The sequence below is a fragment of the Morone saxatilis genome, unplaced genomic scaffold (assembly GCF_004916995.1).
Source record: "Morone saxatilis isolate NCDOM2014 unplaced genomic scaffold, NCSU_SB_2.0 Contig24, whole genome shotgun sequence".
NCBI lineage: Eukaryota > Metazoa > Chordata > Actinopteri > Moronidae > Morone > Morone saxatilis.
The window spans coordinates 17,826,869-17,847,776 of NW_023339807.1; the positions used below are offsets into that span (position 1 = coordinate 17,826,869).

At 43.1% G+C, this 20,908-nt stretch overlaps 2 protein-coding genes across 2 annotated transcripts in view; one reads left to right on the forward strand and one right to left on the reverse strand.

The window, feature by feature from the left end:
- Positions 1-650: 650 nt before the first annotated feature.
- Positions 651-7,345, reverse strand: znf526 (zinc finger protein 526). The gene is made up of 8 exons (XM_035672573.1): positions 7,129-7,345; positions 5,930-6,322; positions 5,511-5,680; positions 4,395-4,490; positions 3,498-4,273; positions 3,253-3,388; positions 1,542-3,161; positions 651-1,302 (listed from the first exon to the last, which is right to left on the reverse strand). Exons 2-8 carry the CDS (start codon positions 6,222-6,224, stop codon positions 1,129-1,131), a joined length of 3,267 nt encoding a protein of 1,088 aa, XP_035528466.1. The 5' UTR covers positions 6,225-6,322; positions 7,129-7,345; the 3' UTR covers positions 651-1,128.
- A 655-nt stretch (positions 7,346-8,000) lies between these two features.
- gsk3ab (glycogen synthase kinase 3 alpha b) overlaps positions 8,001-20,908 on the forward strand; it is a 14,159-nt gene continuing 1,251 nt past the window's right edge. The window contains exons 1-8 of the mRNA XM_035672655.1: positions 8,001-8,082; positions 8,191-8,376; positions 14,845-15,032; positions 15,171-15,254; positions 16,364-16,474; positions 19,241-19,371; positions 19,671-19,875; positions 20,255-20,350. Of these exons, the coding sequence (XP_035528548.1) occupies positions 8,202-8,376; positions 14,845-15,032; positions 15,171-15,254; positions 16,364-16,474; positions 19,241-19,371; positions 19,671-19,875; positions 20,255-20,350 (990 nt within the window). The 5' untranslated portion in view covers positions 8,001-8,082; positions 8,191-8,201. The remainder of the gene's footprint in view (positions 8,083-8,190; positions 8,377-14,844; positions 15,033-15,170; positions 15,255-16,363; positions 16,475-19,240; positions 19,372-19,670; positions 19,876-20,254; positions 20,351-20,908) is intronic.

The following is a 20,908-nucleotide window of genomic DNA, read 5'->3' on the forward strand; positions in this document are numbered from 1 at the left end:
TGATTCTATAGCCTCAGCACTTGTACATCTCCTTCCTCCACCTCTTTCCTCCCCTCCTTCCTCCCTTTGTCACTTTATTGCTCTCTCCAGACCTCCTTTTTAGACAGGCGGAGAGAAAATTATGGGAAGTGAGGGGAGGGTAATGAGTCAAAGAGAGCTGGTAGGATCTAATACTGGTTGTGTCTTTGTGCAAGACTTGGTTGTGTTGTAAATAATTACTGTAGAGTCAGTAGACTCATTATATTATTGATAAGGAAAAATCTGTCATTGAACATAAGTTGACTTTTAAGACACCCATTACCGGAAGTAAACACATTAAATGGAAAAACAATAATAAATATGGCTATTAATGTTTTTGTGTTATACTCCTTGTTTTGCTGTTCCAGTATACAAGAGAGGAATTTATATGAATAATTTAAGTTTGTATCTGTATCTTTCAGTATGCAAATAAAAATAGGTGTTCAATTAAAGTGATTTTATCGCTGGCAATGTGAAAAATGGGTTTTCCTTAAGCAGAGATACAATAGAGAGAGTGGTTCATGAAGTATACTGTCCAGAACCTTTAAATGTAAGTAGTTTACATCATCTCCTCAGTGTCCAGACTCGAGGTATGTAAAGCTTCATATGATTGTGCTGAATGAGATCGTAGGTTGTCATGTTGAAAAAACATTTATTGATTTCACCTATTTACAACAGAATACTTTTGCTTCAACAGCACAAACCTTTTAAACAGAAGAAAAATCACGCCCATTCGATATAAATGATAAAATTAATCATACAAATGTCATCTGAGGCACAACCAATGGTCCTTATTCATAATAAATGCCAAATTCTAATGTGCATCATTTCAATCATATTTAATCCTGATCCCTCTCATAGCTTTGTAAAGCAGGGAAGCTGACATACTTTGGTCTGTTTGCTGAACTTAATATGCAGTTTTATCATTTTTATAGCATTCTTGTCCAGTACATAGTCATCTGGTTCCAGTAAATCATTTCACTGAACTGAACCACTTCACAGTAGTCACTTAGGCTTCGTTTCAGTCAGTATCCAGATCAGTACTCAACGCATCAATTTGGCAACAGCAGAGTAAATTCTAGTTTTTGTCCACTTAAAGTAAAGTAGTCCTCAGAGGAGCTGCAGTCCTTCCACAGCGACAGTGTCCATGGCGAGGCCGTTCTCCAGAGCCGTGTGATAGATCTCCAAGGCCTGCTCCAGAGGCAGCGCTCCTCCCTCGCTGGTCTCAATGATGGCTATGGTCTCGCCAAACTCATTACACATGATCGTAGGAGTGCCCTGTGCCTGCGAGGAAACACAATTCAGAGTTCAACCAACAGCAGACTGCATACACACACATTTACAGGTGCTGATAAAAGTTCATCCTGTCACAGATTTTAACTTAAAACTAAAAACTTTGACCTAAAAATAGTTTATTAAATGGTTAAGTAAATAGGACTAAACTTGGTGGCTAAGGCAACCAGCTCATATTCATGCAGTGCTGTTTAATGGCAGTTTTTAGAGACCGGGTGATGCTTTCTGACCTGCTGAAGATCTGAGGTTTGGATCTGGATGAGCTGAGGCTGCCCGTTAGCTAGTTCCACGGCCGAAGCATCCACCACTGCTACAGCAGAGCTGGTCTCCATAGCAGCTTGTGCAGCAGCCTCTTCATCCAGCCTCTGCTGCCTGGCGTGGGTCTTTTTGTGGTTCCTCAGGTTGGAGAAGGTCTTGAAGGCTTTGCCGCACTGTGGACACACATGCGGCCGTTCGCCCGTGTGTGTCCGACGGTGTTCGGCCAGGTGCATACTCTGTATGAAACCCTTTCCGCACACCTCGCAGCGAAATGGTCGTTCACCCGAGTGTGTGCGCAGGTGCTCTCGCAGGTGTGTGTTCTGACGGAAGCGTTTGCCGCACACCTGGCAGGGAAAAGGGCGCTCGCCGGTGTGGACTCGCTGGTGAAGTGCAACTCCGGAGGAAGACACAAACAGTTTTCCACAGACAGGACACTGGTGGGCTTTGGGCCGCTTCCCCGTGGTGCACCGCGGCCGCCCAGGGCCTAAGGCGAAGTGGCTCAGTCTGTGAAGTCGCAGGTTGGCAGGAGAATTAAGCTTCTTCCCACAAATGTTACAGTCTAGACCCCCCCGCACAAGACTGGTTGAATCCCCTGGTTCTGTCTCTCCTGTGGTTGAGGTGGAGGGCTCGGAGGTCTGATCTTTGCCAGACTCTGCTTGTTTGTCTGTCTCTTTGCCCATTTCTATCCCTGAACCAGCCTGCACCAGGGTGGGGTGCTGCTCCAGACAGTGGCTGTCTCGTTGCCTCCTGGTCAGGAAGCCAGCCTCACAGTGAGGACACGGGAAAGGGGCCGGGGCCCCTGGATGTTGTGTGTAGCGATGTGCTGCCAACTTGGTGGGCCAGCGAAAGGTGGCAGGGCAGTCCGGGCAGCACAGTGCTGCAGCATTAGAGTGCAGCAGGCTGTGCTGACGGAGGTTGGAGGACTGTGAGAAGGAGCGGTGGCAGACATCGCAGCGGTACGGTCGCACACCAGAGTGGATGAGATTGTGCCTCATCAGATTGGCGAGAGATGAGAACGTTTTGCCGCAGTCAGAACACTGGAAGGGCCGCTCACCGGTATGAGTGCGGATGTGGTTACGCACGTGGATATGCTTCTTAAAAGACTTGCCACAGATGCCACAAATAAAGTTGCGCTCAGTCACGTGAGACTTGCGTCGATGGTGAACTAGCTGCAGCTGGGAGGGAAAGGTCTTAGAGCATGAACGACAAGAAAAGGGGCCTTTGTCTGATGATGCAGCTGAAGCACCTTCCGCTGAGTCCGTCGAGCCAGACGTGACTCCTACACCAGTGTCATCCGGGGGAGCAGGGTTTGTAGCTAAGCCAGACTTGGTGGCGTCTTCCACCTGCTGGGGGTCGTCGGTGTTACCTTCAGGTGGGGCAGACACCTCCATGTCATTGTCCTCCCCGTGCTTCTCCACTTCACCTCCTTCCACTTTGCTCTGAGAACTTGGCGTCGGATCTTCTCCCATTTTTTCTATCTCATCCTCAGTGAGAGGCGCCATCTCCGCCTCATCGGTGTGGGAATTCTTCTTCTCTCTTGCTCTCTGTAGGATGGCGAGAGCGGAGAGCGATGCTCTTCTGGGAGCTGCGCCCTGGAAGAAAACAGGCATATGTCAAATTAAAACGCCATACTAACCTGAGGTTGTTGACACAAGTGGGAGGGGAATATGCTTATTGTACTACCATGGAGACAGGGACGATTGTGCCCGATGAATCACGGTTGAGGTGGGTCCTACGGTGGTAGAGGTACTTGGTCATGTTGGTGAAGGTTTTGTTGCAGAACTGACACTTGTGAAGGGGGTCTGCAGTGTGGGTCTTCCTGCAAGACACCAGGAGAAAAAGATGAAACAGAATGAAAAGAAATCAGCTGTCAGTGTCACTCACAGTACACACTATCTTGTCTGCCGTGGTGTCTCCGAGCCTTTTACCTGTGCATGATTAGAGTCATCTCAGTGGTGAAGCCATTGCCACAGTCCACGCACAGGTACCTGGCCACGCCTGAGTGTGTGCGCATGTGTGTCTGCATTGACGTCGCCTTCTTGAACACCTTGCCACACTCCGGACATTCATGCGTGCCCTGCTCGTGCACGCGTTTGTGAGCAGCCAGTCGGTTGACGGAGGTGAAGGTGCGGTTGCAGAGCTCACACTGTTGGGGCTTGGCCCAGACGGCTGCTTTCTTCTCTGCCACTCTAATCCTAATGTCCTCCACTTTCTCTGAAATCTCTTCCCTCCCTCGCACCTCCTCGAAGCCACTCATGACGCCTGGTTCTCCGCTCTCTTTGTCCTGACCCAGGAAGTGCTCTCCCTGGTGCTGGAGGAAGTCCTCTGGGGTCTGGAAGAGAAGGGAGCATTCTGAGCACTCATAAGGGTGGATGACCACCACCTCTGTTGGTTGCTGCTGCTGCTGCTGGGTGTCATCCTGGACACTAGAGGCCAACCTTAACTCCAGTCTCTGCACACCGTTCTCCAGCTTTGCCGAAGATCCTCGGGCCACGGCAGGCAACAGAGGGGGCAGCTTGGAGCGCCGCTGACTGGAGTTGTCTGCCAGTGCTTGAGCTGTGAGAATCTGCAGGTGCATGGTGGCAGAGCCGGGGGTCGCTGTCACAGGGGGCAGCAGGGCGGATCGGGAGGGTGCAGCAAGTTTGGAGACAGACTGACGTTTCTTCAGTTGTTGCTGCTGCTGCTGCTGCTGCTGGGCGAGCACCTGGAACACACACGCAGAAATGCAGAGAAAAGGACTTTCAAAGAGAGCAAAACCTTAAAAAAAAAAAACTTAGTTGTCATAACTACTCCTCTGTTGTGAGGTGGTTACAATCTCAAAGTACCTGTGCCAAGATCTCTCCAGCCTGCTGCTCACTCAGCACGTAGTTCTGCACATTGTTCAGTGGAGTGACGGTGCCATCAGGCTGTAGCACATACTCCTGTTGCAAGGGACAAAAACATTTTTATTTTTAGTTAATCCAGTGATACAGAAATAAGGCAATGTTTGATAATTGCTCTGTCAGCAGTTTGGAACTGCCATCACTCTGATTCATCTCTCTTTTAGTTGATTATCTGATGCTTTGGAGACTGGATGTCGGCTGTTTGGCCGTGACAAGTTCACACTAGTATTTTCTTGAACTACAGTACAGCTGCAGCACATCAGTCCGTGCTGGTCTACACAACCCAAATCATAAAGTCACTAAAGCAATCTGAATGCAGTCTAGAATATATGCCGCCTGACCCAGATTAAATGAACGCAAAGTCAGAAACTATCATGAGTTATCCTCCTCAGAAAATGATTTACAAAGTGTTTTTGCCATCAAGATATTTTAGGGAGAGTTTGCTTTTGTATTTGTAGAGAAATATTACCAGAAACTAGTACTGCTTTTGACTGCTGTCCAATATTATGAACGAGTTTACAACAGTGGGAAATTACTGCTGTCACCAGTGTTACTGCTCAAATCTACAGTTGTTCCATCATCAACTTTACTCCTCTATAATGAGATTTGACCCAGTAGTACAGTATTATCAAGTGTCTGTCGGTTTGTGTCAAATATGTTTTCTCACATCTCATGAAGCACACTGACTTCGCTTTGATGGTCAGGGACAAGACTCCCGATACAAAATGAAATGCACTGCGTTAGCAAACCCAGATCCAGTATTGGGGTGTGAAGTCTGCAGAATATAGCCTCAATCATGAACTAATGCATGCTTTATCTATCATTATTACTGCTCTATAACATGGTATTGGAACAACTACATTCAATTCAGGAAGTGACACATTTGAACAGACTAAATAAGTGTTACTGTGGTAAGAAGTCTGCACCAGTCAGTTTATTTAACTATCAATAACTGAGACGACGTTAGTACTCAGACATCAAAAGGTAAAATAATTCTATTTTTCAGATAAGAACCAAAAACAGTTTCACAGTTATTAGTAAGCTGGATAAGTCCCTTACCATGGTCTCTGTGGTGCTGTGTGTGCTGCTCCTGCTGTGGGTCCTCCGGTGCTCCAGCCAGGTCTCAGGTGAGTCGAACAGAGCCAGACAGTCCAGACACTGGTACTGGACCGGCCCCGACACCCCAGCCTCGGACCCTGCTTCCTCTGTCTCCAGAACCTCACACAGCTCTGGGGAACAGTCACACACATACGCAGTTAGTGTTGTTTCTTTCTCTCTTACTATGAGTAATAGCTTAAGAGATGGTAATTTAACTAAGATAGTATGAAGACTCCAAACTGTATCATACTGGATAAATGTATTTCCTAATAAAACATCCACAGAACAGCCTCATGTGTAGATTTTACGTTATTAATCTCTCAACACACACCAGGTTTTCACAGTTCCTTAAAATACACTCACACAATCAAATCGCTCACCTTGGTGCTCCACCTCCATCCCCGCTTCTCTCATGTGCATCTCCTGGTGCTGCAGCAGCTCCTCCGGGTTCACGAGGAGGGTCCCACACTCCAGACACTGGTACTGCTGGGTTTGCCCTATCTCCGGGAGACCCTGGATAGTCATGACCTCCCCTTCTCCTTCTCCCTCTTGGCCGGTGTGGATCTGCTGGTGGATCAGCACATCCTCCAGGGTGTTGAAGAGCTGATGGCACTCGCTGCACATATACTGGTGCTCCATGTACACGCCTTCGGCCTCCTCCTGCTGCTCGGCCATGCTGGCGTGTGACAGGCGAGCGTTAAACTGAAACTTTGCTGCTGTATCCGACGTATGAAGATCTGTGTGTCATCCAGAAGGCCAGTACAAAAGCACACCTGTGGTGAACAAAATCAGTCAAATGAGAACATGTAACAGTGAAGGTGTAGTACAGAGTATACGGGTGTTCTGCAGGTTGAATTTGGTTGCCGAGGGCGTGACATAGTTGTCCAATTTTCATGAGTGGATGGAGTAAGCAGTGCTTCACTCAAAATGCATAATGATGTTGGTGTCTCTGTTGTCTGTGGGCCAGCACTGATTGCACAATCTGCACCTGTTAATTTAATCTCATAATGATCTTTACTCCCTGAAGTCGAGCTGCAGAAGTTAAGTGACAATGTGCAAACACTACTGGCCCATTTTTACGGGTGAACGCAGACCCTTAAATAAAGCCACCACTCCTCCAGGCAGCACTGCATCCCTGACTGTCAATGTCTTAAATCAACTGCTTCAGCCATTAAATGCTTCATATAAAGCCTCACGCAACGCAAGCAGCAACGTTACATGTGTCACCAGTTCGTACAATATAAAAACACCCCCACAGGCACATTATGGGACAATCCCGTGAACAAACATCGCAATATTCAGCTGTTAGCTCAGGGAAGGCCCCGTGGTGCTAACAGTGCGACCACGACTCACAAGTGTCTGATTTTTACACACAAATGTGCTTCATATCTTTGTTTACAGTGTGTGATGGCATATGGAGAGCTGTTGGCGGCGCTCCCTCCGACACTGCAGACCTGTTTCTCGGCACCGCGGTTTCCTGACAGCCGCTGCCCGGTTCGTCGGGCGGTCCGTCAGGCGGCGCTACCCACTTTTCCCCGCAGCTCTCCGGCTACAACGGCGGGCCCTTGTTTCTCCTCACCTCTCATTTACTCTCGTTGGACAATCCCTCGTGTAGGCATCGCTGTCGGTTCACACACGCGTATGTCCTCTTGTTTGTCCCCGGTCAGCATCCGTGGCGTGGAGATAATATAAAACCGGGGAAGTGTCCGTGGGAAAATACATTTCAAAGAGTGTAATGAAACGTTTGCCCGCCGATCGACTCCATTCCTGTGATACGAAGCCCCGCCCAATGCGGTAGCGTGAGCATTTCAGAGTGTATGATTGGACGGGCTGACTGTCAGTCATAAAGTGTGCTTTACTGTCGGGAATTGTAGTTTTTGTCGATTGGGAGTTCAAATATATAAAGTAATTAAAACAAAAGCAGCCTGTACTTTTATTAAATTATTATTAAATTAATTAAATACATTTGCCACCCCCCAGCATTACATATATTTTTTATTGGGTTTTCTTTTATTAATTATTTTCTTTTAAATATCTTTTTTATGTGTTTCTTGTTTATTTTTGAGTTCACATTTTCAGTTTTTACAAATGTAAACTGACTTTATTATAAGAAATAAAGAGTAAAAAAAATTTTAATTATGATTTTATTTTATTTAAAGGAATTTTATTACAATTTTATATTATTAAAATAATTTTTTTTTTAAAAAGAAGTATTTTTTCCTGACCCCCTTTTTTTTAATTTTTACAATTAATCATTAATCCTGTAAATATAATTCTATCTGTGTGTCCAAAACGCAACTTAAAAAGGCATTGAAAGCGTTATTATTATTATTATTATTTATTTTCCGTAAACACGACGTCAAATTGTCGGGTTCTTTTACGTCAGCGTGGACTCCAACCTCCCAAAGACTCATTTTCCCAGTAACCCTTGCGAGCTTTTTACGTCGTCGTGCGTCAACTCCCCAGTCCCCCCACCGCCACCGCCGTTGTACAGAGGAAGAAAGGGGGAGACGGGCAGCCTAAACAGCGCGCTGTAAGTGTAGTCTATATTTATACCGAATATATTAAAACACACACATATACAGCTGAAGTCTGTGCCGCTCTGGCTGCTAATAACGTTCAACCTTGCCCCGGGGTTTAGTCCACACAAATATGAGCGGCAGCGGGCGGGCCAGGACCAGCTCATTCGCGGAGCCTCCCGGAGCTCCTGGATCCGCTGCAGCCGGCGCCGGATCGGCAGTAGCCGGCGGGAGCTCGGCAGGAAAAACCGGGGCTTCACAAGCCAGTGGGAGCAGCTCGACGAGCTTTGGGAATCTGAAACTCCCTAGTAAGTGTTGTTTTTATATATTTCTATCATAAGCCCGAGTTGAGCTTTACTACTAACGCTCGGGTTGTGCGTTATTTGTTTTGTGTTTTTGTGTGTGTTTTGACGTTTTAATGTCGGATCTTTGTCGCGGTGCTAACCTTTAGCACTGCAAGCTTGTTAGCCCGGGTTAGCTCACTTGAGTTAGCTGACCCGGGCTAACGTTAGCTGGCTGTGTTTTTCATTAAGGAGCCGATCAAAAGGGGCTTTTATCGCACAGCTAACACTATCGGTAGCTTCTGGTGGCCAGCTTGGAAACTCAGCCGCTGATATTTCGACGGTAAAATAACGTTATGTCGTTTTTTTCGGCAACATAATGTAACTCTTATTGTCGCATTGTAACCCAAGAATAGAGTTGGTGTCAGCCGACGCTCTTCATGTATTCGTCGTTAATTTCAGATGTAGGAACTAGTTAGCTTGCTTATGTTTGTAAAGAGTAGGTTGAAATTATCTGGTGTTAAGTTTTTAGGCGTCGTCCTCGGGTCTGGTAGGATCTTGCAGAGTTTTTGCCAAACTAGAGTTACGTTAAGGTACGTCGTGTGGAAGCCTGAAGAAATGTGAATTATTATCAGTAAAAAATGTTTTTAATAAATAGATTAAAATGACTATAGTTCCAGCAGCTTATAAACCAGTAATGGTGACTTATCCATGTCAGGAAACCGTCTATGTATGGGTTTAAACAGCTGGTACAGTACAACCAAATCCACACCAGGTCCTCCTTCATTAAGAAAGTGAGAATTCATGCTTAGTGTAGTGGAAAAATGTATTTTGCACATTGCCTGTGCAACTGTGTCAGTACACCTCAAGTGGAAGACAAGGTCTGAATTTAATTACATTTCTGCTCACACCATAGCCACTATCCCCTTAAGTAGACTGTCTACTTTTACGCTGATGGCACATTTTGACGCCCGTACTGGGACCCCTGGTTTGCCAACAGCAAAGTCCCCCCCCAGTTGGTTTTGTTGGTGTGATGACAAGAACTTGCAGAATGCTCAGGGGTCATGCAGCTATGCAGCGGTAGAAGTTGGCCGAGGATCTGTAGCGTTCGACGGAGGTGTGCAGACGGACGGACTGGGAGAGACGGAAGAAAATAGCATCACAGCTTATGTTTCAAATAGAAATAGATGTAGAAACTGGAGTTAATTGGGAAGCCGACAGAAGGAAACCGCACTGAGTTTGATTAGTAGAACAATTAAGTGAAATTGAATGGATGTCAAGGATCAAAGCTGACTCAGGCTGCTCTATATTAAGCCTAAGCTGAAGTTGGTACATACAGCTAATCAGCAGATCTTCATCAGGTGATTTTACTCATTCACATCCATGGCTGTTTACTGCAAGCTCAGTGCTCCTGCTCAGTTTTCAGAAGGTCTCAGTCTTGATCATCATGATCTGTGAACGCATTGTCAGAGGTGTTTGGACCCTGCTGAAACCCCAAAAAAGTGCTGTTTGATATTGAGCTGGCTAAATTTAAAAATCATGTCTCATCTCTGCCTTTTGGCCACACTAACCTGACTGCTTTCACACCCAGAACAAAGCTTTCTGGAGGGGATAAATCCCAAAACCCCAAGCTCAATTTTTAATGTGCATGGGGGAAAACTGAGCTTGAGGCAGGGTGATGTCTGCCTGCTCAGAAGCGGTCAGATGCTGTGTAACAGTAATGTTAACAGGCCGCTTTCTGCTAGCTATACTCTCTCTGTGGCAATACTGCCAATCACACAATACTGATGCTGCCATTAACTCTTATTTACTCTTGTCAAACGACTTGGCAGCATGCAGTAGTGATTTGATCAATGGCTTTGGTGCAGCAGTGAAGGAATAGCTGTTTTTGATGAACAGGTAGCTTTAACAACCCAGGATTGAATCACTACCTTATACTCACCCAGCTGCCGACAGAAAAATGTCAGTAGGAGCAACTAAACGGTGAAAATAAAATATATAGTCATTTTGGATCAAAGCCTTTAGGGAGGATGCCAGTTACTGCTGTGAAGTGATTAAAACAGGCCAAACTAACAGTCACCAAATCAATCTCAGGTCTTGGTATCCTCTTAAAATGATTTGATACTGTTAGTAGCAATAACAAAACACTTTATTTTGAGGAATTTAAACTTTGTTTCCTAAAAAGCCCATTTGTTAAGTAACAAAATGTAGTATTTCTTAAAGGTCAATCACAAGTAATGTAGCATTTCAAAGCATTTCCAGCCAGCTTTCATTACTTGAGTTTTCAAAACTTGATACAACTTGGTTTGTACCTTTTTAAAGGTTCAATACTCGGCTCTATTCCTTCTTGTTTTGTAGTGTGCTCATAAATAAGAAATCACTTTAAAGTAAATGGTTTTACCTGGTCTGTTCCCCAAGTTATTTCCAAAGTTGCTGCAATGTTTCTGATAAAGGTAAAATGTGAGACACAAAATCATTATAATGTAATAATAAGTACTGTAGTGCTGCAGAGACGCCCTGGCCTACAAATCCTGTTCTCCAGAAGAAGTTTGTTTAGTATAGACCCCTACAAATGTCACATCAGCATATTTTTGTGTGTGTGTGTGTGTTTTTCCGTGAAAACTAAATTTGTCATTCAAAAATGATCTTTCCCACATTAATCTGGAATCATATTTCAATTTCTGTCAAAATAATCGCAACATGATAAAAATGTTTACAATATTGTCTCTAAAAGTTGAACTACTCATTAAACATTAGTACCTCTCTTTACATTCTTGTAAATGTTTAAACTATTTTACTGGGATCTTTGAGTTATCACATGTTGTAACACCCTTTAAAATCCCTCTTTCTTCCCTCCTGCTTTCCAATCCTGAACAGACATGCACACGCTGTTATTATTAGCAGCGTAGTAAATGGTCAAGCGAAAGGGATGCACCTTAGTGACCTTATTAAGTGGATTGGGTATCAGCGAGACATTACCAATACACATTAAATCCATTTTTTTAAATCAGTGTCATCATGAAATTGTTGGCCTTTGACCCAGGGTTTAGTATAATAGTTGTGCGCTGTGGTTTTCTGATCAGCAAATGTAAGGACCATAGATTTGTAAATGTACATTATGTGACTGATCGATTGGCGTCAGTTCAGATGAAACATCTTCCCTTGTGGAGTGATTCATTCAAACCACACCCAGTGTAAATCACACAATCATCATACAATCCATACTAGTCACCGTGCTGTTGTAATTCCTATAGGCTGCTATTGATGAAATAGTAATGGTGATTTATTATGCCATTGCTGATCATGTTAAAACTGTGCTTGAGTTTTACACTTACAAACAAGCCCCAAGCTAATTGCTTCTAAGTGTGGGTGTGATGAAAGCCACTTTGCTCATCCCCTTTCTCTTACTCACCAGGCTTTCGTTGACGTATCAGAAACCAAAGCTGTTCACTGACAGCTGGGCAGAGTGCTCATTTTTGCATTCATTATTTAAGGGACTATCATGCCACAGCTGCTCTATATTTAATGTGCCGCCCTCTGACTTAACTTGTTTAAAAAGAGTGTGAAAGTGATGCTACAGGGAAATACAGAGGAACAGCATATTGTGGAGTTGGGATACGACAACGTGCAAGAACCACACAATGACTGATCTGAAAAGCTGAATATTTCTTGCTGACCTGAGGGTAGAGATAAGATCTAGGCCAATCATGTGGATGTGCCATCGGCTGCTGTTTACTGCTAACCTTGAAAAGGTTTTTCCTGGAAAATTGCAAAAATAGAAAATTCTGAAGGGGTGTATCTCCAGGTGTCAGGTCTGACCAGCTCCCGGATCTCTGCTATTTGCATTCGTACAAACACACTTTGTGCTGCCGGGATTCTGACTGAATCCAGGGGAGGACAGCGGTAGAATCTGTCCACAGGATCTTTTATTAGCAAGGTCAGTTCACTCTGCAGGACCTTGGCTGACACACAGCTCTAGGCTGGGGTATCAAGAGCAGTTTTTTAGGTGCTATGTGAGGCCGTGCCATCACAAATGACACGTGAACCCAACAACAACGGAGCCATAGGCCGTCTTTGAGGCGTCAGAGATAACATGCAGGTCGACAGAGGTGCTAGCAGGAACGTCGGAAGTGTAACACCGTGGTAGGATGATCTTCTGTAATGGTGGAGACTAACCTTCCCCTGCTTGCCACACTAGGAAGAGGAGCTCATCAGCAGTTTGCTAATCCACCACGGCTCGTGTTGTATAGGGTATAATGTACCCGAGTGGGTCATATTGACTCGCCAGTACTCGATGTATGTACCTCACGGTGCGTTCAGTGTGTCGGGGGCTGCAGCGTCACAGGACAGTCTGCTGAGGCTCTCGGGGGTTTTTTCCTTGTTGGCGCTCCCAAAGAACTGTGTCACTCGACATGCGCACTGCGAAAGGCAGAGTGTAAACTTGTGTACTTGAGCATCTATATTTCACATCAGTTGTCATCAAGTATCATGTATTCATACAGACAGGAATAGAAGGCGATGGAGCCAGATCACTGTCTTGTTTTGTTTTTTTGTCTGGTTTTTTGGAAGAGACCAAAATTCTGACTCCATTTTGAGACGAGAGATCAAGAGGGGTCCTGTTGAGACAGGCGAAGTGAGCAAGCCCAGGAAATGGTAGCACTTCTGGGTGTGCTACTGTCCACACAATGTTATCACAGGCTCTGACAAGCCTTTTGGCAGTGGGCCTCCTCTCTGATGTTCTTCCCCTCCCAGTGTCGTTGCTTCTGGTACCGATTTGTCAGATCATTCTTGACCCAACACGTGCACAGGCGTAAAACTCTGAGCAGATACTTGACCCTAAGTAGAGCTGTCACTTACTGTTAGATCTTGATCATCTCATTTTGCCTGTATTCCACAAGATCAAACATTAGCCTGATGGAGACACTGTTGGATTAGTTTAAAACGCACACCTTGTACTCCTTCCTTTTCTGTAAAATAGAAGAGCCCTCACTTGTCCTCTTAGCTATATGTAATGTGATCAGCGTTCAGTGGCAGTTGTACTATAACCCTGTTTCCGAGGCCATTTAGTCTACACAGCATCTTAATTGTGACTGGTGTTACATTTAATTCAATCCAACTTTATTGTGAATTTACCCAGCGTGAAGTCCAGGAGGCATGGAAAACACTGAATGATGGTTTATTTGTAGGTTTTTATCACAGCATCACGACAGGTGATCCAACAGTTACCTCTGCACTGACTTGACCCATCCCTATTCACACAATGTTATATACTATATAACTATGTAACACAGTATGACGCGGTCAAAAGCTTGTTTCCATCTCAAATTCATCAGACGTCTCTACATTTTACCAGTACTGCGTTGTAGCTAAACATCTGTATCATTAAAACCTTCCTTATGTCATAATCTCAGCTGGCAAATGATAACGACAAATATATGTACCTCCACTTTATCTATTGAAGTAAGCGTAATAGCAAATATGAACATAACCATAGCCTAGTCGACCTATAACACAGTGTTCAAAGTGTTGTATGAACTGAACTACTAACAGAACATCTATAGTGTGATAATAACACTAAATATGTGCTCAACTGGCTCTTACACAAGGATTACACCAACTCATGGGGTATATCTATATTATTATAAAGGGGACATTGAGGTAGTTGAGATTACAGAGGTGCTGAACTGTGAAGGCGACTGTAATACCCTATTTAGATTGACGCAGAGACGCAGGTTAAACTGAACGGGTCAACACGCATCACCCGACCTGGCTTTGTGACTCCAGTGGGCACTTTTAACAACATTAATCTGACTTTCCAAAAATTCGCCATAGGCAGAGGAATTTGGCAAGTGAAGCAAAGAAGCAGCCTAGTTTTATTATTTATTTTTTGTAGTTTTATTAGTTGATTTATTTTAATTATTTTTTTAATCTATTTTAGTTAATTTCCTAAGTAATATTGTGTTTGAGCAGTAACATGTTTGGAGTACTGCTGTAGACTCCAGTCTCTGTTAATAATGACAACAAGGGATTAATCTTTGACAGCAGATATGTATTGGTGTAACTCAGGTTGAACACAGGCTCAGTAGACTTGCATCATATGCGTGTCTCCGGTTTCAGAAGGGGTTTAGGCCAGTTTTACCCAGGGGAGCTGCAGGAGTGTACTATGGGAAGTATCAGGAGCTCATTACAAGCCAGTGGAGTGTGTCTGGGGAGCCACCACGCAGGTCACAACTGTTTAGAGCAGGACAGAGCGCTTGTTGATGTTTAACTTCGCTCTCTTAGGGATACTGGTGTAAAGGCTGAACTGGAGAGGGTTATGAATATAATTTAGTTCACGAGAAATACGTTGCTTTTTATACCATTTACGGTTTCATTCAGTGTTTTTCAAAGTTCAAATTGTTTGAACTTTAGATATGTAAATACAGGACTTTTGAAAGGGATTATTCGGATCATTTCAGGGTCTCTGACAAATTGTGTTTGTGCTCTCATCCACAGGGGACAGTGGTAAAGTGACCACAGTGGTAGCCACACCCGGACAGGGCCCTGATCGCCCACAGGAAGTGTCCTACACAGACATAAAGGTTATAGGAAATGGCTCCTTTGGAGTGGTCTACCAAGCTCGCCTCATCGACAGCCAGGAGATGGTGGCAATTAAGAAAGTTCTCCAAGACAAGAGGTTTAAGGTACGCTAAGACAGGCTCACTATGTATATGATGTTCTTCAGTAATTGTTGTGAAGAAAGAACTTGCTATAAATTTCATATTTTTGGGCTCAGTTCCTAATTTTTGTATTTCTTTCCTGTTGTCCTCTCTTCCTTACAGAATAGGGAGCTGCAAATTATGAGGAAATTGGACCACTGCAACATTGTGAGGCTACGTTACTTCTTCTACTCCAGCGGAGAGAAGGTGTGTATGAACTGACTTGATGTTTTATGTAGTAGGACTCAAGTTTCTAGATGAAGCACTCTGGCTCCACACCCAACCATTTAATGTGGCATGCATCAACGATGATTCATAGACATGTTTTAGACAAGTTGATCTTTGCCTTTATTGTACATTAAATCCACTCTCTTTATTATAGTTTTAAGGGTCCACACACTTCTGCTGAATTGCTCAGAACATTATTGGGATTTTGCCCCAAATGTGATTGCATCAGAGAGAGCCTGAGCTATTTTAGCCAAACTTGGCAGATAAGTTTAGCAACGTGACATAGTGGTGCAATGACGAGCAAGTTAATGTTTTGGGCCATCATTTCTGAACTGTGTTTATAGAAACAAAATATTTGTATCCCTGAATTCCTCAGATCAAGATTATTATACGTAAACCATGTGGCGTGTACTACATCTTACAAATATAACACAGTATGTATATCACAGTATTCCCAAAGAAGAAGAATGGGCATATAATCATTGTATTTTATCTATCTTTATTGTATTTTAACCCGGCCGACGTTTGTGTATTGTATTTTATAATAGAATATTAATATTATATGAAATATTGTAGAGTTTGAGTAGTATTATTGGTGGATTAGAGTACTATAACGTTGATGTCAATGAGCGTGAATATCCTCCTCTGTATTTGAGACAGTGTTTACACTCCATTGTACTTCAGCAATATTTACTATGGCAGGTTAATCAATTGTGTTTACGCTCATAATGATAGATGTGTTTTATTACCTATAAAGTGTAAATGTTGTGTCAATGAGCTCCAACAGTAATTGTTTATTCAGTCACTGTTTGCAGCATATATTCATTATGGATAATAAGCACAAAACGCAAGAGAAATGTTTAATTTCTCTTTTATTGCTCTTCTAAAAGCCATCTTCAATCATATAGCGAATCAGTTCATATAGCTACAATTATTATTTTTGCTCTACTTACTCATCATGTACAATCCAACATATTAGTTTAGATTGGTTTGTTTATATATACTCAGAAGATTTTGATTTAAGGTACCTAAGTTCACTTTCCACCTCTAATTATACAGTTCTTTTTCCTTTTGTTTCTCCTTTCCAGAAAGATGAGGTGTATTTGAATCTGGTGCTGGACTACGTCCCTGAGACAGTGTACAGGGTGGCTCGGCACTTCAACAAGGCCAAGACCACCATCCCCATCATCTATGTTAAGGTGGGTAGATCACACACACACACACACACACACACACACTTCATCCTAACTGCTTTCACCAAGCCACTACAGGCATCAAAAGGTTAATTCAAGTTATTCAGGGTTGACATAATTCATTTCTATATGTATCAAAAGGGTCGTTATAATCTTAAATATACTAAATAAATATACTGTCTGGTCTTGCAGAGGTTTCACCCCTGACGGTTCATCTTTAAAACACCCCAGGATGAATATTAAAGTTACATTTTCTGAGTTAATTTTGGCACTGATGAGGGATTTAAGGTCCAGTGTGTCTCATTTAACATGATCTATTAGCAGAAATGGACTATAATATTCATAGGTATGTTTTTATTAGTGTATAATTACCTGAAAATAAGAATTGCCTAAGGTAATTCCTATTACCTTTGACTGAGCCATTTTTATGTACAGAGCAGGCAGGTCCTCTACAGTAGCCCTGAACAGACAAACCTCCTTTGCACTAGGTTGAGTCAAGGGGTTTCAGTTGGTTGCAATCTACAATCTCCCCACTGGATGCCACTAAATCCTACTCACTGGTCCTTCATCTTCCTTCATCATCATTCCTGCATCTGGAAAGCATTTTAGCTGTGACTTCTAATGATATGCTTCATGCTATGCTTTGTAGGAAACACACAAAAGACAAACAACTACAGTATTATGTGTTAGAAAGGAAGCTGCTTTACAAACTGGGGAAATGAAAATCTGTTGGCAGAGACCCATTCTCTTAGTGCTTTTAAGGTTTATAGTATACTACTGTAAATATTTAAATCTTTTAGTCACTTTTCCACTCTAGGTCATTTTGCCAAATAATAGAAGGGGTTAAGATTAACATATTTCATCCCAGTCTTTTAGATTGAGTTTCATCTGTTATTGAGCCACATTTAAAGAAATTTGGTTAAAACTGAAAGTAGATTTTTATTCAGTAATTGCCTGTGGATGTAATAAAAACAACCAAGCATTTCCCTGTTTGTGTTTCACAGACAACTCACTGTTTAAGGATTATGAAAGCAGAAAGGAAAAGATGGTCCCATGGGAATTAATCTGTTTGCAATACACTTGGTTCCCTGTCTAAAAGGGTGCTCATTTTAGAGAGAGTGTTTGTGTGTTTACTGTGTCTGTAGCAGCTAAGAGGACATTATAGCTGTCTCATGGCCCATTTCCCTACCTCAGCCTGCTGCTCCCCTGTGGCTTTGAGATGCATACTGATATCTCTCTCTCTCTCTCTCTCTCTCTCTCACTCTCACTCTTTCCCCTTTCCTCTGTCATCCCTCCGTCCTCCAGCGACACACTTCTATCACAGAATGTCTGGGGTCTTCGTTTCCCTCCTCCCCATCCCCTGCGTCTCATGTTTTTGCCCTGTCTCTCATCATTTGCCTCTTCCTCATCCCTCTCCTCCTCTTCTCCCTCTCTGCCCTCTTTTTAACCATCATCTCTCATCCCTCAGTCATCTTGTCTGTGATCATTTTGTAATCTGTGGCCGGCCTGCTGTCACTGCATCATGGGGGTAATAATGATCATAATGGTGATGACAGTGATTTGTCATATTAAGATGCTTACCGTCTGCATTTCACAGACACATTAAATGGGTGTGAGTAATTTTTATTTGAGAATGACATCATTGACTTGGGATGTATAGACACATGTCAAATAGGGGTTGGATGAGAATGGTTACACATCCTTTGAGAGGATTTTCCCCCTCTGTGTTATTCTGTTGTAGAAACACATCACTGCGGCCTGCATTAGATACCACACAGCTGCTTCTTTCAACACTCACCTACACAGTGCACCCAAAAACAAAATGACACATGTAGAAATGCAGAGTGGCACATGACGAAAATCTATACAGACACACACGTGTGGTCCTGTGTGTGGAAAGGAAATGCTATTGCCTTGTGATAATCCCGAGTAAAACAGCCAGATGGCGTATACGATTTTGTTTTACTTGTAGGACAGTTGTCCAGCTAAACCTTTGTTCATTAGTTCCCAAACTTTTTATAGTCCTAAAGTTTTTACTTATAACTCCTCATCACCATCTACATATGTCATTTCATGTTCACAGAAATGAGCAAAGATTAAAGAAAAGTCTGAAAAAATTTAATTTAAGTAAGTCTTAAATATTTTCTCTCGTCTGTGTGGCTGTAATGTTGATCATAAAGTGTTTTTGTTTCAGCTTGCGAGAGATGTAACACATCTATAACACAAAAAATTGGATTGTTGCAACAGCAGTTTGTGCTCGCAGGAGGCAATCGCTTTCTGTGGCGTGTCAGTCAGCACCATCAGACGTGTAGCAAACGCTGTCAATACTGCACTAGATAGGACTTCTCATAATGAGCAAGTGTGATTAACTTTACTGAAAGATTAATCATTTTTCCGCCATCCATCCATTTTCTGCCACTTATTTCTGTCCAGATTCCATTAATTACATTAATTATTTCATTAGGAATTATTATATACTGCTGGGAAGAGCTAAATTTTCTTTTTATACTTCTAAGCCAAATTGTCTTAACTAGTTTTCCACCATACTTTCATCATAATTACTCCAGTATGAGCATAAAATGCATTAACTTAAACTGCATGTGGAATTAAAAAGTGAGTGATGACTAAACGTGAGAACAGGGAAAAGACATGACAATAGCGAACCTTTTGTGTCCTCAAATGATCTTTAGCTTTTCTTCTTGGGATAACTGTATGGTTCTAAGTTGTTAAACACTGTTGGGCACTTTGCCAACCCTTTCTGTCCCCCCTCAGGTGTACATGTACCAGCTGTTCCGCAGTCTGGCTTATATCCATTCCCAGGGCGTGTGTCACAGAGACATCAAGCCCCAGAACCTCCTGGTGGACCCAGAGACGGCCATCCTCAAACTCTGTGACTTTGGCAGGTCAGTACCAGACACTGCCTCTGGACTTCTCTGTCTGTCTCTATCTATTGTTGTGACTGTCTGTGTCTCAGCATGCATGTTTAGTTTTGCTGTCGGTTTGTGTTGCCATCTCTTTCTCAGGCTTGACTTTCCCTGTGTGGATCTGTCATTTGTCTTCTTACCTCTCTGTCTTGGTAGCATACATGCTGTGGTTTTGTGAAAACAAACACTGACAAAATGAAAGTCTCATGTTGACTGGCACCCTCACACCCCCCTGAACTCCTCTTTTTCTGCTTCATCTTGCTCCTATCCTCTTCTAGTGCAAAGCAGCTAGTTCGAGGTGAGCCGAATGTGTCCTATATCTGCTCACGGTACTATCGTGCCCCAGAGCTCATCTTTGGTGCCACCGACTACACGTCCAACATTGACATCTGGTCAGCCGGCTGTGTGCTGGCTGAGCTGCTGCTGGGACAGCCTATCTTCCCTGGGGACAGTGGTGTGGACCAGCTAGTAGAGATCATCAAGGTACACTAGGGGGACTACAAACAGTGGCAGAAAACCAACTGATGACAAGCCGCTAGATGAAAAGAGACATGGTGTAAAGTTTTGAATTGAAACTACTGTCAGTACAGGCTTTTATGTTTTAGGAAATTGTTTGTGTTAAGTTTATGCTACATTCGTGTGTACTTAAATTTAAACATAGTATCTAAATATAGGTATTTTTAAATGGAGAACAGTATATTCAGACGGACAGTGCAAGCTGTACATTTAATATAACAAAAGGTATTTGTGTTGTCATCCACACTGACAATCCCTCGTCCACATTTTGTGTACAGGCATGCAGTACATATCAATGATTGTGATTAATATGAATGAATATTAACTTTTCATTCTCATTTGTCAGGTTCTGGGGACACCAACAAGGGAGCAGATCCGGGAGATGAACCCTAACTACACAGAGTTCAAATTCCCACAGATCAAAGCACACCCTTGGACAAAGGTATGTTCTCACTACTGGAGAATATTAATTGTGTATAGCAGTTATCCAAACATCAGTGTGAGGTTTTAGTGTTTATTTTTCTCTGAAATAGCCCTTTATGGGATTAGCAAATGCCATAGGAAAATACCAAAATAAGATCCAGGATGTTGGAATTTGATGGCTCCAGTCTACATATAATTAGACTTGTGTTTTAGTTTTATTAAGCAGTCCACACTTATTTGGAATCTAAGGAATTGTTTGGAGACAGCGAGCTGCAGCCGCCCGGCAATATCATTATTCAGTATTTTTAATTGGCAGGGCGACTCCACCGCTGCAGCTTCTGGCTACGTCCGATTCTACCTGCCTGTAGGCTACAACACAGGCTGCTGCCATCCACCTAGTATATTCTCATCACACAGCTGAATAGAGTGGGTTGTAGCTTTTAAAATAGATTCAATTAGTAGCAATGACTCTTAGTATTTGCTAATTAGTATCATAATCATTGTTTATTGTCCCAGACTGGATAATCAGACTGATTTCTCTCCTCTTTTTAAAGTAGTTTCCTCTACTTCTCACTTT

What these genes read in the sequence shown, in the direction of transcription:
- znf526 (XM_035672573.1), bottom strand. Translation starts at nt 6,224, where the DNA reads ATGGCCGAGCAGCAGGAGGAGGCCGAAGGCGTGTACATGGAGCACCAG. An exon ending in CAATCGTCCCTGTCTCCATG is followed by an intron (nt 3,162 to 3,252) that starts GTAGTACAATAA and finishes GTTTTCTTCCAG; the next exon opens with GGCGCAGCTCCCAGAAGAGC. An exon ending in AAACCTCAGATCTTCAGCAG is followed by an intron (nt 1,303 to 1,541) that starts GTCAGAAAGCAT and finishes GTTTCCTCGCAG; the next exon opens with GCACAGGGCACTCCTACGAT.